At 36.3% G+C, this 14058-nt stretch overlaps 2 protein-coding genes across 7 annotated transcripts; one reads left to right on the top strand and one right to left on the bottom strand.

The window, feature by feature from the left end:
• The first annotated feature begins 1288 nt into the window (after nt 1-1288).
• On the top strand, nt 1289-4658 carry LOC112500085 (serine/threonine-protein kinase STY13-like). Its single transcript, XM_025103373.1, has 3 exons — nt 1289-1500; nt 2068-3429; nt 4066-4658. Exons 2-3 carry the CDS (start codon nt 2531-2533, stop codon nt 4406-4408), a joined length of 1242 nt encoding a protein of 413 aa, XP_024959141.1. The 5' UTR covers nt 1289-1500; nt 2068-2530; the 3' UTR covers nt 4409-4658.
• A 225-nt stretch (nt 4659-4883) lies between these two features.
• On the bottom strand, nt 4884-9458 carry LOC112500331 (YTH domain-containing protein 2-like). Of its 6 annotated transcripts, none has more exons than XM_025103797.1 (10): nt 9253-9457; nt 7901-7935; nt 7626-7803; nt 7511-7537; nt 7345-7421; nt 6722-7114; nt 5896-6360; nt 5619-5831; nt 5093-5361; nt 4884-4999 (listed from the first exon to the last, which is right to left on the bottom strand). In XM_025103797.1, the coding sequence occupies exons 1-9, from the start codon at nt 9317-9319 to the stop codon at nt 5137-5139; spliced, it is 1680 nt and encodes a 559-aa protein (XP_024959565.1). In that variant the 5' UTR covers nt 9320-9457; the 3' UTR covers nt 4884-4999; nt 5093-5136. The 6 variants fall into 6 exon arrangements, with proteins under 6 accessions (XP_024959565.1, XP_024959568.1, XP_024959569.1 ...); XM_025103800.1 differs by having other exon boundaries at nt 4884-5361; nt 6722-6864; nt 6997-7114; nt 9253-9456; XM_025103801.1 differs by having other exon boundaries at nt 4884-5361; nt 6722-6864; nt 7096-7114; nt 9253-9455.
• Nucleotides 9459-14058: the final 4600 nt, after the last annotated feature.

The following is a 14058-nucleotide window of genomic DNA, read 5'->3' as shown; positions in this document are numbered from 1 at the left end:
GTTTACGATTATTTTAACTTTTAGTTATCGTAAAACTTTCTTTCTATGCAAATTTCTTTTCTCGTTTTTAAAATAGATATGCAAATTTCTTTTCTCGTAAAACCTTAGCTTGGGTGTAGGGTAATATTAGGATAAAAGATCGACTTTAATGATAGAAATTTGTTAAATATTAACAAATCTTTCCAACCACTTATTCAAGGTTATATAGATAAAAATTACATTTCTCTTAACAAGTTGATTTTTGCAGAAAAATATTAACAGTTTGACGGACTTAGAGATAAGTCATCCCTAACACATCAACTTGAATAATACGGAAGTATATTCGAGAGAGTTATTTAGAATCAAGGAAACTTGTTTTCATTCCGTACAGCTTATACAAGGGATAGATTGTGTCATTGCCAGGACTGGTTTTATTTTGGAAACATTAGAATTAGTCCTTGAATAAGTGTCCTTCTCAACCTCGAGAGAATACCTTACACAAGCTGATGGTTGGTTAAAGATAAGTTATATCTATAAAGTTCTATCTGATTTATTTTTTCAATCAAATCTTAACTGATCTCTACACCCTTGCTTTCTTTTAAATTAAGTATTTGCATTATTTAGTTTTAAAGTTACTAAACCAAAAACAATTCTTCGAACTCGTCATCTGAAATCTAATCTTTTTCTGGACTTTATCTAAAACATTCAACACTTTTTTTCCTGTGAATCGATATTCGGCATCTTCTCGTTTTTGTTACTTGTAAAAAACGACAATGGGTTGATACGTATATACTTGCATGAGTCTCCATTTGCATACAGTCTGAGAGATTTTATCTTCGTATAAATCTCGCAACAAATTTTTAGCATCGCTGTTGGGGATTTAAGGCAAAACTAAAGATTTTAATAAGTAAATTACAAGATTTGATTTTTCTACCATTTCGTCACTAGCTTTTGTGTAGTACATGTCAAGGCTATCACATAAGAAGATTTTTAAATTTAATCCTGAAATTGAAAAAACTTTTAGAAAAAAAAAGAACGCAAAAAACAATAACTGCTTTAACCTCTTCCAAAATAGCTGAACAGCTGAAAAAATCATCAGGCTGACGAATCCTAACAGACAAAGAAACAAGTGTCGGTCCAGTGGGAAAAAAATCCAAGAAGCACATGGACCAAATCCGTCATTAAGTTATGAAAGTGAGTGGTTTCCAATTTATTAAATAAAAATGTGGTGGGTTGTACGGAAGGAGTAATTATAAAAATATATTGCTCCATTGTCAATGGAGAAAAACGGGGTGACGAAGACCGATTCGATTGTATCATTCATTCATCGTCGTGTCTCTTGCTGCACTTCACCGTTTCTTTTCGTCGTCGTCGAATCCAATAACAAAAAGCTCTAAACCAAAACACATATTTCCCCCTCAATCATCTATTCACAGCTCTGTAATCATCGGTGCAATCTCCAACTGAAAGAAAGGGAAAAGCCCTCCTGATCACCTGCAACTTCTTGCGTCTTCTTTTTTGGTAATATATGCTTTTTATGTTTATGGATCACTGTTTAATTTCCATCAATTTTTCATGTTATGCTAGAATTGCTTTAGTTTGGCTGTAAATATGGCGAATTTTGATGGGTTTTTTGAACTGTTCAAAGTCTTCGTTTCTTTTTTCTGTGGACCTGGTGTTTGAAACTTAAGGTTCTTGTTTATGTGATTTGAGTATTGTTAGTGCCTTCTGGAGTAATTAGTACTTTGCTGGCTTTCTTATGAACTTGATTTATATGTGGTCTGGTTGGTGTTTTGCTTGATGTAAAAAAAAGGTTAGTTTGTTCTATATACAATTTCAAAAACACAAAATGACGAGGATGATGTTGCAGATATGCAGAAAAACCTTGTTGTTGTAACTGTCATGGAAGAATACTTAAATGATAGAATTTCCATGTATCTCAATATGAATTCGTATTGGGTGATTGGTGGTTCTAGCATATGTTGTTGTAACTGTCATGGAAGAATCCTTAAATGATCATAGGGTGAAAGGGTGTGAAATTGGTATCTGGGTGACTCTTGAACTGATTTCGAGGTGATCTTGATGCAGGTTTTTGGTCGGAGGGGTTTAGGTACAACGGTTTACTCATGGCGAAGGGATAAATAGACTTCAAATCTGGTTTTAGAAAACCAGACCAAACGACCCTGGTATATCCCACTCGGAAGGAGGGGTTAGGATTCTGGTTCTACTAAAAAACCATACCAGACAAACCCAGCATATTTCATTCGAAAGTAAGGTATAGGAATCTGGTTCTACTAAAAGACCAGACCTAGCAAGCCCAGTATATCCCACTTGAAAACGGGGTCTGGGAATCTGGTTCTACTAAAAAGCCAGACCAAACAAACCCAGTATATCCCACTTGAAAGCACGGTCTGGGAATCTGGTTCTACTAAAAAGTCAGACCAAACGAACCCAGTATATACCACTTGAAAGCACAGTTTGGGAATCAAACCCAATATATCTCACTCGAAAGCAAGGGTTTGAAAATTTGGTACTACCGTATGAAATAGAAATGTTGGAGGATCCAAAGTTTACAGGCATGATCGGCCTAAACAATGGCCACGATAATTTTCTTGATGTGACACAAAGGTTCTACCATAAGCTTGATGACGATATGTCCATTGAAAGTTTCAGAAGTTTGCATATGAGCAATGGTGGAGGTTCGTTGGCAAGGTCTCTTGTCAACAGTAGTGTGGGTTCAAATGGTTCAGCCACTTTCATGTTAAGTGACCCTGGCTTGAACCATGGTCAAATCAATTACACCGCTGACCGTAGTGTTATCAGAGGAACAGCATCAAACGGCTTAACCGATGATGGTCTGGCTCAGGCTCTATTGGATTCTTGTTTTCCTACAAAAGGGCTTAAGAATTTTGAAGAATGGACAATTGAGCTTACGAAACTTAGCATGGGACCCACTTTCGCACAAGGTGCATTCGGGAAATTGTATAAAGGTACTTACAATAATGAGGATGTTGCTATTAAACTTCTTGAAAAACCAGAAGATGATGTGGAAAGAGCAAACCTCATGGAGCAACAGTTTCAACAAGAAGTCATGATGCTTGCAAGATTGAAGCACCCAAATATCGTTAGATTCATTGGTGCATGTTATAAACCGATAGTTTGGTGTATTGTGACGGAATATGCAAAGGGGGGTTCGGTTCGACAGTTTCTGAATAGGCGGCATAACAGATCTTCGGTGCCTTTGAAATTGGCGGTGAAACAGGCTTTGGATGTTGCTAGGGGAATGGAATACGTTCATGGGCTTGGATTGATTCATAGGGATTTGAAGTCGGATAATCTTTTAATTGCATCCGATAGATCAATCAAGATTGCTGATTTTGGAGTTGCTCGGATTGAGGTGCAGACTGAAGGAATGACACCGGAGATGGGAACCTATCGCTGGATGGCTCCGTAAGTTGACTTAACCTTTGACTATATGACCGTTTTTTGAGAACCGGTATATGCAAGTATATAGGCATTGGTGCATATACTCGTTGAAATTCATATATGCATTGATGCATATATTGGTTTGGTTTTCACGGTTCTCAAAATTTCATAGTTCTCATTTGAACCTTCAACTATGCACATAATATAATACCCCAAAGCCCAAAGCAACAAGGTGGCCCAATAACTTCAAATCCAACTTAAAACCATGATGGAAGTTATTGGTAGCCTATAACTTGAGGCTTATTAGGAGCTTAGAAATCCCATTTTCTTTCTATGTGGGACGAGTTGTACAAAGTCCCCTACTTAAACTCCTTACGTCCTCGTCAAATCTGTCTAGAATCTTCCTCCTTGTAATCGGCGATGTGGGATTCACCTAACATGTTACAAACACCCCCCCCCCTCTTCCTCGAGGACTCATCATACCCGATGAGGTACAAGGATCGGCTCTCTGATACCATTTGTAACACCCCAAAGCAACAGACTGACCCAATAACTTCGAATCCAACTTAAACCTTGCTTAGGATAGAGGCAAGGTTTGTGTATATCCTACCCCAAGACTTACTTTTGCGTGAATATACTAAGTTTGTTTGGTTATTACAGGGAGATGATCCAGCACAGGTCCTACACTCAAAAAGTAGATGTTTATAGCTTCGGGATCGTGCTATGGGAACTCATCACAGGTATGCTACCTTTCCAAAACCTGACCGATGTGCAAGCTGCGTTTGCCGTTGTCAATAAAGGCATCCGGCCAACCATCCCAGATGACTGCCTTCCGGTTCTCAGTGAAATAATGACACGTTGCTGGGACGGAGACCCCAATGTGAGACCAACCTTCACTGATGTTGTCAAAATGCTTGAAAAGGCTGAAATTGAGATCATGACAACGGTCAGGAATGCCCGATTCAGGGGCTGCTGTGTGAGTCAACCCATGACCCTCGATTGATATTCGAAGGACCCAACATGAAAAAAGGAAATCTATAAAATTTTTATGTATCTATACTGTAGGATGATTTCTTTCTTAAGATACATGGAGAAGAAGAAAGAAAATCAAGATAACTGCTTGTTTTGTGGGATCTATATTATATATACCTTTTTGTTTTGATTTGTATGGATTTTGTGGCTGAATTAGTTGTAAATGAGGAGATTTAATGTTGTATATATACATGATATGTATTGCTAGTCTTTATAGTTTTATTGAGGACAGGTTAAGAATCAAGACCCGTTATGACTAAAACCAGTCGAAATATCCAAGACCAGTTAAATGTCAAGTTAACTGGATTTTTGGCTTCATTAGTTTAACAACTTCAGTTATGTAACATCCAGTGAATGCATTATGTATTCACCAATGAATGCAATATGTATTCACAAATGAATATGTATTCACAAATGAATATGTAGTCTAGAATAAACAGAGATAAAATAGAAGACCATTATGATTATTCCTTTAATTGATAATTTTACACTTGTTTGGGCAATAACCACCCACATGATCCAAAATTACAATGGAAACATACCTCCTCAACTCAACCACCACCTGCCAACAAAGGGGTGAATAAAACCCAAAAAGAAAAGTCAGAAAGAAAACCAAACTTTCTCATCTCTAGTTTCTGCAAATCTTAAAAACAACCTCCAAAACTCAATCATGTCAGTTTGATGCATATCCTACTTTCTTTACTGTTTTTCCAACTGGAGGGACTCTGCAACTCTATCAGAAAGCTCATTTATAGAAGAAGAAGAACCATCATCAACATTGTTTTTTGCTTGCTCCATTTTCACCTTCTTTTCCTGTAAACACTTCTCTCGTTCATCGTAGAAATGAAAATCATCCAAGATTGATGTTTCTGAATCATGTTCCTTAAAGATTTTCAACATTGCAATACCCTCTTCAAGTTTCACCTATAGGAAGAGAAGATTTACAAACTTCAGAATTCATCCAAGATTCACGCTGATGCTCTAGAACAAGATTCGCTTATAGGACGACATATTATGTCCAAGTGTCATAATGAAATGCTTATTAGGACTTAAGTTTATAAAGATCTCTTTTGGGTGTTCTTAATAAGTTTTTATGATAATTTTCAAATAAACGTATCCTATTAGTCTTTTTAATATGACATTATTTGAAAAAAGTGTCTTATAAAGATAACAAGGAATACCTCTTGTGAGTCTCGGCTATGAGTGACAGGTTTGTTGTCATTGTTTTCAAGAAGTATATGGCGGAAACGACTATTTGGGACATCTTTGATGATGTGCCACTGGACACGGAACTGGCCGCTCCACCTATCCTGTTGCCAGTACTCTGCATCGTTCTCAAAATCTACAGGTCCGACCATTTCTGCAACACCGCAAAACTGTCCACTAGCATTTACCTATAAGAAATTTTGCGTTCAGCCACCAGAAATCAAATAGGTGAAAGTTAATGAAGCAACTCACCGAAAAGAAGAGGAAAATCGGATAACTTCCTCCAGCTTCCTGAGCTTCTTGATAAGCAGCATCTAGTTTTCGGTTTCCAAGTGGGGTGCTTGCCCAAACACCATACTTGATACTTCTATGAACATTGTCTTCACTAAAAGATTTTATTACAAAGAATTTGGCTTTTTCATAGGTTGTAACGAAATCTGGCCGGTTGTACAGGTCAAGATGAGACCGAGAAGCATGGTTATTTGACATAGGGTCAACTGAACTACTTCCCTTCGGCTTTGATGCCCTTGGTCCACGGTTCCTATCACTGGTGGTGGCATGTGACTCACCGGTCAAGCTAATCGAGTCCCGGTCCCTTTGTTTGACTTCTTTGTCATGCCCATGATGGTTCAGCCGACTAGCCTCATACGAACCGCTTTGCGGGTAGCGTCTTGTGGTCGAACCTGATAACTCATATCCATGATATGGTGTCTGCTGCTGAAGAATTCGGAATGAAATAAATTAGCAGAGATTACAAACAACATTTAAGGCTATATTTGGCAAACCAGCCAACAAGTTCATTATTAGCTGAAAACTAGTTATGATTGGTACAAATAGTTGACAAGCTAGATGACAATGTAAAAATACCTAAAAGAACAGGAAAATTAATTAGAAAAATACAAAGGGCAAAATGGAAAATAAAGAAGTGGAAAAAAGCCCCTGATGCTTATTGAAACGCTACCTGAAGTAGTTTTTCAAAAAGCTAGCTTATGACTAGCCAAACGAGACTTTTTCAATAAGCTCCTAAATGGCAAGAACAATAATAGGATTTGTCTATATCATTGTAAAGAGAATCAACCTGTCCAAAACTGTGCTCATACGGCCCAAGTATGCCAACTGGTGTTGATTGGCTTGACACAGGTTCACTGGAGCTGCCATCGCCAGAAAATTGGTAGAATCCAAGACCATTATTTCCCGGATAATGTAGATAATATCCTGATCCTGCACCCAAAAACACATTGTCACCAAGACCCTCTTGGTTGCCGCTTGCCGGAGTTGCAAGATCGGTCGGAGAAACAGGCTGTGAGTAGTAAGATGGAGACATCGGGACTTGATGAGGTGAATATAGCTGACCATCTATCATTATCGGAGATACGGGACTAGCAAATGGCGAAAACTGGCCGTATGCGACCTGGGGATCATACGCATAAGCAGGATGAAATAAGAGCGAACCATTCTCATTGTAGATCGCCTAAATCATGCCAAAGAAAAAGCAAACAAAATTCAGTTAGAGAGCCCCATGGAAGCAAAAAAAAATTGTTAATCTTTTTAATAACAAAAGGGTCATTGGCCCAGTGGCACCCGTGTTACCATTAGATCCCGACCTCCCTGGAGGTCAAGGGTTTAAATCTCACCACGAAGTGTATGTGAGTTTTGCCATATATAAATGTTATATACTTAAAGAAACAAATAAACTCTCACCGGAGGCATCATTTGCAAGTTATTAGGATGAACATAATTTGAGTTTTCTCCCCAATTAACCGAGCCATCATCATAACCTGATTTCAAAAACAAGATAATAGTAGGTCAAGCAGAAGCCCAGAAAACCTATGGTAAATCCATTTAAACCAAACCAAACCAAACAAACCCAATATATCCTGCTCGAAAGCACAGTCTGGGAGGGGTGGCCCCCAAAGGGTAGAGCGGTTATTTATATGAAGATCCCTGGCTTGGGTCTATCCACATCTTTTTTATAAACTAACCTCCATAGAAGTAAGTTTGTTCAGGAGTGGTGTAAGTAGTTGATGTATGGACGGGTGTCGGAGCTCGGCTTGCATTCCTGGTTTCTGATTGGTTGGAAACCAACCTTCCAGACCCTGCAACGGCTGCATTCACAGAAGGATTTGGAGAAGCAATCCTTTCATCTTTTGGCGACCGTGGCTGAAAATACAAAAAAAGTACTAACGAACATGTTACCTAAGCTAATCAAAGTATTAGAAAATGATGTAAAGAAGCTTCAAAATGAAAAAAAAAATACCTGATCTGTTTGGTTATCAGGTAAAGGACCATCACCTGTTTAAAGTGTCAATTTTTTCAAGAAGTTAGTGATGGAGTTGAAATAGCAAGCATCCATATGAGATTTTATGAACAAATTCACTGCCATCAAGCCTATCATAGCATAGAGATCAAGTGCCACCTCAGGCTCCATCACTGAACATGATGATCACATCATTGGCCGAATACTCCATTCCATCAATAGCCAAATCAAACAAGCTCAGTGTATCCCAGATTCCACCCGAAGGTGGGTTTGGGGGTGAGAAGTATGCAGACCTGACCTCCACCACAAAGAGTAGAGAGGTTGTTTCGGTCAAAGGCATATGCAAATAAACTCCTTTTAATGTTTTCTAAAATTTTATGCAGAGTCGAGAAAAACAAGAGGATGGTATTTTAGTTGAACTCCATAGGGACTAATGCTTTAATAATCATTGTGTTATCCATTTAAGCCGCTCTGCCATTTGGGGTAGAGGCCAGGTCTGCATACATCCCACCTTCTAGACCTTGTTTTCGAGTTGGGTTGTTTTGGTTTGGTCTGGCTCTATTGTGAATTGTGATCCCGAGCTCAGCAAGTTGCTACTAACTTCCTATGATGGCTTTAGTTCAGAGGATTTTTGGGTCACTTTACCACATTGGGCCAAGGCATTACAAATTGTATCAAAGCCTAGGTGTCAATTGCCTTCAGTTTGATAATGGTTATCCAAACCAAACCAAACTGACTCGTATATCCCACTCGAAAGTAAGGTCTTAGGGGTAAGAAACAAAGCATTCATTCCACATGATTGCAGTACTTGAGATTGATGGTTCGATGAAACCTAAAGTTCAAGACTAGGGTTTATGAAGGAATTCTGAATCAGGAAGATCAAACTCAACCAATTCAAAGAACACAATATTAGATACATGTGGCAAGTGGCTGAATTTTCGGGTTTGCAATAAAACAGGCATGAGATCTGAACCCAAAACAAGAATCTGTTCCAACCACATTTCTATCAAAATTCAAAAATGCAATCTCACCCCCAAATCACATAAGAACCCTAAATCATGCTAGAATTTGCAGTAAGATAGCAGCAACGAAAAAAGCACCAGATTTCCAAATCCTACAATCCCAATAAAAAGCAAGAAAAACAGAACACCAGATTCCGAAATCGTACAACCCCAGTAAACAAAACAAGAAGAATTGACATTAACAAAGCAAATTTCGTAGAAAAACATCGTAATTTACAAGAAAAAAAACAACACCACATGAAATCAATCCTTTCTCAAATTCAACACAGAAAAGTTCAAATTATTGCTAACTGAAGATCAACAACTCGTAATGGGAAAGAAAAAACATACCATCATGCAAGGGGAGAGTTGAAAGTGAAGCAGGAGAACCTCGATCTTGTCCCTGTTGACCTTCCATGATTTTCCCCAATTGGTTCAATCCAAATCAAAACAGAAACCTTTTTCCTCTTCCAAAAAGAACGAAGAGAAAAAAAAAATCAAGATTGAAGTATCAAACTCGAAATCATCATCATCACTAGAGAATAAATTACTAAAAAGAAAAAAAGCAAGAATTTAAAAAAGGGTTTTAGGTCATTTACATATATAGATACAATATTTATATATATATGTATATATACACCACACACATTTTACGCGTACATGGGAACCTGTGTATATGTAGTCATGTAAGAAAAAGAGGAGAAAGGAAAACGGTACTCTTTTCCAGACCAAAAATACCAAACGCCACACCAACGTACAACTTCTGATGCATTCGTACAATCTACTAACGGGTTCTTGTTTAGTAAAAATATTTAATTTAATTATTTTTTCCGGACGATTGGATTTCGTTTTAAATCCAGAGGATCTCGTGGTCTTTTGGCTTTTGTATGAACTGGCAGTAAATTCCACGATCGTTACTCACGAGTGAATATCACGCGCGCATCTGTTGGTTTAGAAATGGTGCGCGTGTCGTTCACGATGAGAAATTGGCGTCGGTAGTAAATACGAGTCAGCGCTTTTACGGCAATAAACCGGCCGGAGATCTTTACCGTGTGCCTTCTTTGTTCCATCAAATTTAAATTGATTTATTCTAAATTTTAAACAAACACAATATTTGTTTTTAAAACGAGTTTGGGGTGGACAAATCAAAATTTTAATCCGCTTTCGGATATGAAAATTAAACCCGTTTTAAATTTCGAATTACTTGAGACTTCGGCTGATTGGATTTCGGGATGAGGTCGATCGGGTTGAGGTGTAGTTATAATGCAAAAAATACAGATATATATTCAATCTGTTGTGAGCCTTAATTCATTCGATTGAGATGATTGATGAAATTGATAGTAGGTTTGGAAAAAAAAAGGAGTACGACCAACTAAGATTTGATTTTCAAAAGATAATTAAATAAATAAATTGATTTATAATATATATATATATATATATCGGGTTCTCAGACGAGATCGTTTCTAGGGTTTTTGATGCCCTGTGCAAAAATATTTAAAAAATGCACTTATGCCTAATTTTTAAGCAAATAAACCGATGAAACGTACGATTTTTTAAGGGGTTTGGTAGTCAAGCTAGGCGGCTCATCTGCACACCGATTTTTATTAATTATAATAAAAAAATAAAAAATGGGACTTAAAAACTAGTAATAGATGAAAACTTGATGCCCCTTGGACTTTGATACATTATGCGGTCGCACGGACTACACATAACCAGGGCCGGACCTGGTAATAGCAGGTTCGTTCGTGAAATGTTTTGATCCCTTAAATCATAAACCAAATCGTAAAAGCAGTGGGGATTTTTTTTCAAACCAAACGATCTAAGGGGAAATGAGTAGATCGGTCAAACTAGACCATCAAAAGACGGTCTAGTCCAAACGATTTACAGGGTTTAGGTTATGATGGCCCATGACATAAAATTATGCATAAAAATGAACAAAAGGGATAAACTATATATAGCGTTCTCCCAAAAGGAAAAAAAAAAATTAATTGTTGATGATGCCAGTAGAAAAACTATCACAGTTTCCAAAAAAAACAAAAATCGAACCATCAATTGTTTAGGGAAAACATTGGTTGGCTTCTGCTTGAGGGCTTCCTGCACAGCACAAAACTTGTTACCATAAATCAAGATTAACTTACCAATACTGGCAAACTAGCGATGAACAGAAGAAGACCAGTCGAAAAGAGACGATTTGGAACCGAGAGGGTTACGATTTTGTTTAATGTTTATACTTACGGTTACACTCGCTCTTCCTATTTATATACAGATATATGTAATTATTTAATATTATATTATTACGGATTAATATAATATAATATAATATAATTATATATATAGGGAAAGGTTCAAATTAGAAGCCCCAAAAATTTGAGAAGTAAGAAGAGATCTCAACAATTAGGCGAGGTTTTTCAATGACCAATATCATAAGGGAGAAATATGTGAATATAGGAAAAATTGTGACTAATTTAAAGAACCTAAGAAAGTTGAGGGGAGCATTTTGAAACTTATAATTAAATCAAGAGTAAATTACATTCTCAGTCCCTACGGTATGTGATTTCTTTAACTACAGTCCCTCAAACCAATGTATTACATTCTCGGTACTTGTGGTATGCAAAAACGCACATTATAAGTCCCTCCCTTTAACGGAATCTAAAAGATTATGTTAACTCAGTTAAGTCAGAGGGTATTTTCATCTTTTAGCCTCTCTATTTTGTCTTTTACCATAGGGACCGAAATTGTAATATATATATATATATATATATATATATATTGACTTGGGATCACTCGAGACCAATTTGTTTTCATGATATCTGTGATGCCACTTTTTTACACTTGAAACTTCACAACATTTCTTCACAGTGTTTTTACTGTGAATGTTCGGCTTTTTTTTACCTCCATAGCGTTTTGATGTGAAATTTCAAGTGTTAAAAAAATGGTCTAACGGATCTCACGAAAACAAACTGGTCTTACATGAACCCAATCCTATATATATTAAATGCAGATTGCATACCTACTAACTTGCCCACCGCCCTATTGTCGACATCCCTCATCGTCGTCCGCACTCCATTTTTTTCACCTACCTTTACCTCCATTTTGTCTATTAACTCCTCCCCGTCCATTTTCTTGTTTTTGCAGTAAGTCTACCGTAGATGGATGTTGATGAAAGGAGGGAGGTCAGAGATGGGTTTCTACTTGTTTTTGACGTATATGACAATTTTCCATTTAACATATATGATTTTTGGGATGTTTAAACTAGAAGTACTTATTGTAATATCTGAAACACAGTAAACCCACCAACGTCATCATTTACCGTCGGTCTCTCTTAAAACCCCTCTCTCTCTCTCTCTCAGACACACACAAAGATTTCCACCATCAACCTCCCACGTCAACCATCACTATGAAAATCAACCTTCTCAATGAAAGGGGGAGACCATAATGGGTCGGATGGGTTCAAGGTGGTCGGTTATCAGATCTCTGGTGGAAACCCACTTGTAAGTGTATGTGTGTGTACACGATGGTGATAGGAAACGAAGATGGGATGAAGGGGTAGATGCGGAAGTGAACTTTTAAGGGGCATAATCACATAGATAAAAAGGTACTTGGTTGGGGTGGTGAAGTCGTCGGATAAGTAGGATAGAGGAGGGAAGGTTGAATTTTAGTGAATGGATTGGGTTATGGAAGAAGAAGGTGAGAACATGTTGGGTGTGGGTGTGGGTGTGGGTCACAAAAAACTAATGTTCAAAAAAGTGCGCCATAATGTGATATGATGCAAAACGCGTCTTTGTCGTTATGAAATGACCCATAACATTTCGATAAGACGTGGATCAAGCCATGATGCATTGATTTTATAAGACGTGATTTTTTTCAAAAAAAATTTAGTTTTTATGTTTTGTTTATCTTTTTGTGTTTTTACACTTTTAACTTTAGATTTTACACTCTTATATAGATTTATCTAATCACATCACTCACAGTTTCACGAATGCATCATCGTAATGGACTCACAAAAACGAAGTTATGAAATTACTTTTATACGTTCTTTTCAAATATTTAATCAAAAACTATTTTTATAATAATAATTTATATAATTTTTCTTCTTCTAATATGAATGTACATTTTTTGATATCATTATCTGATTAGATAATATATAGGATACATATATGTAAATATATAATTCTATACATGACATATAAAATTTGTCGCATTATGTCATACCTTGAAAAACGTCACGTACTCGTTGTGGCGTATAAGACTTGAGGCTTGACCTCGTCCTCACGCCATTTTAAATCTTTCTAAAGCACATAAAAAAATTAAGATAATAATAATAATAATTTATCAATAGAATAAAATAAATAAATATATTTTAATTCTTTTAACGGGATAAGGACAAAAAAGGAGATTATATGACGAAGATACCCAACCCCCTAAGGTAACTTGGTTAACAAAGTCTATTAGAGGGAGGGACTCAGAGCGTGCGTTTTTGCATACCACAGGTGCCGAGAGTGTAAAAACGCGTTTGATGATCGTAGTAATGACAGACTACATACCACAGGGACCAAGAATGTAATTTAATCTTATATATTAATCCTAAGTCATAAAATCACTAATCCACTCATTTTTCAAAATATTTACCTACTTTTTTTTAAATAATAATTTGATAACCATTCTTTGGAAGAAAAAAAATAAGCTAGCTTATTTTCTGGATACATGTTTGAATACACATAAGTTATCTTATTGAAACGATACTTAAAGAAACATTTTGGTATTTTATTGTCACTTTTTTCAATTATAACCTTCATTATTATTAATTATTATTTAATACTATTAACTATAAATAATTCTATACCATATTATAAAATATTTGACAAAAACTCTTAAAAATCATTTTTTTATGCATAAAGTACTGTCTATTGATGCACATTACTTAAAATTCAAGATTATAAGTAAATTATGCATAAGTACAACTTATTAAAGCTCCATATTTGAATTCGTATAACTAACTTCGGATAAACATAATAAAAAAGAGAATAAACATCTCATTTTAAAATCTAAAAAATCTAAAATATAATTAGGATAATTATCGATGTCTAATAAAATAATTAATTATTATCTTTATAAGAAATTTATATTATTAAATCAAATATAAATTACTTCGTTATT

The sequence above is a fragment of the Cynara cardunculus genome (genome assembly GCF_001531365.2).
Source record: "Cynara cardunculus var. scolymus isolate 2C chromosome LG 17, CcrdV1, whole genome shotgun sequence".
Taxonomy (NCBI): domain Eukaryota; kingdom Viridiplantae; phylum Streptophyta; class Magnoliopsida; order Asterales; family Asteraceae; genus Cynara; species Cynara cardunculus.
Note: the sequence above shows the minus strand (reverse complement) of the source record. Positions and strands in the feature narration are given on the sequence as shown.

What these genes read in the sequence shown, in the direction of transcription:
- LOC112500331 (XM_025103797.1), bottom strand. Translation starts at nt 9,319, where the DNA reads ATGGAAGGTCAACAGGGACAAGATCGAGGTTCTCCTGCTTCACTTTCA. An exon ending in AACTCTCCCCTTGCATGATG is followed by an intron (nt 7,936 to 9,252) that starts GTATGTTTTTTC and finishes CACTTTAAACAG; the next exon opens with GTGATGGTCCTTTACCTGAT. An exon ending in ACTTGCAAATGATGCCTCCG is followed by an intron (nt 7,115 to 7,344) that starts GTGAGAGTTTAT and finishes GGCATGATTTAG; the next exon opens with GCGATCTACAATGAGAATGG.
- LOC112500085 (XM_025103373.1), top strand. Translation starts at nt 2,531, where the DNA reads ATGTTGGAGGATCCAAAGTTTACAGGCATGATCGGCCTAAACAATGGC. An exon ending in ACCTATCGCTGGATGGCTCC is followed by an intron (nt 3,430 to 4,065) that starts GTAAGTTGACTT and finishes TGGTTATTACAG; the next exon opens with GGAGATGATCCAGCACAGGT.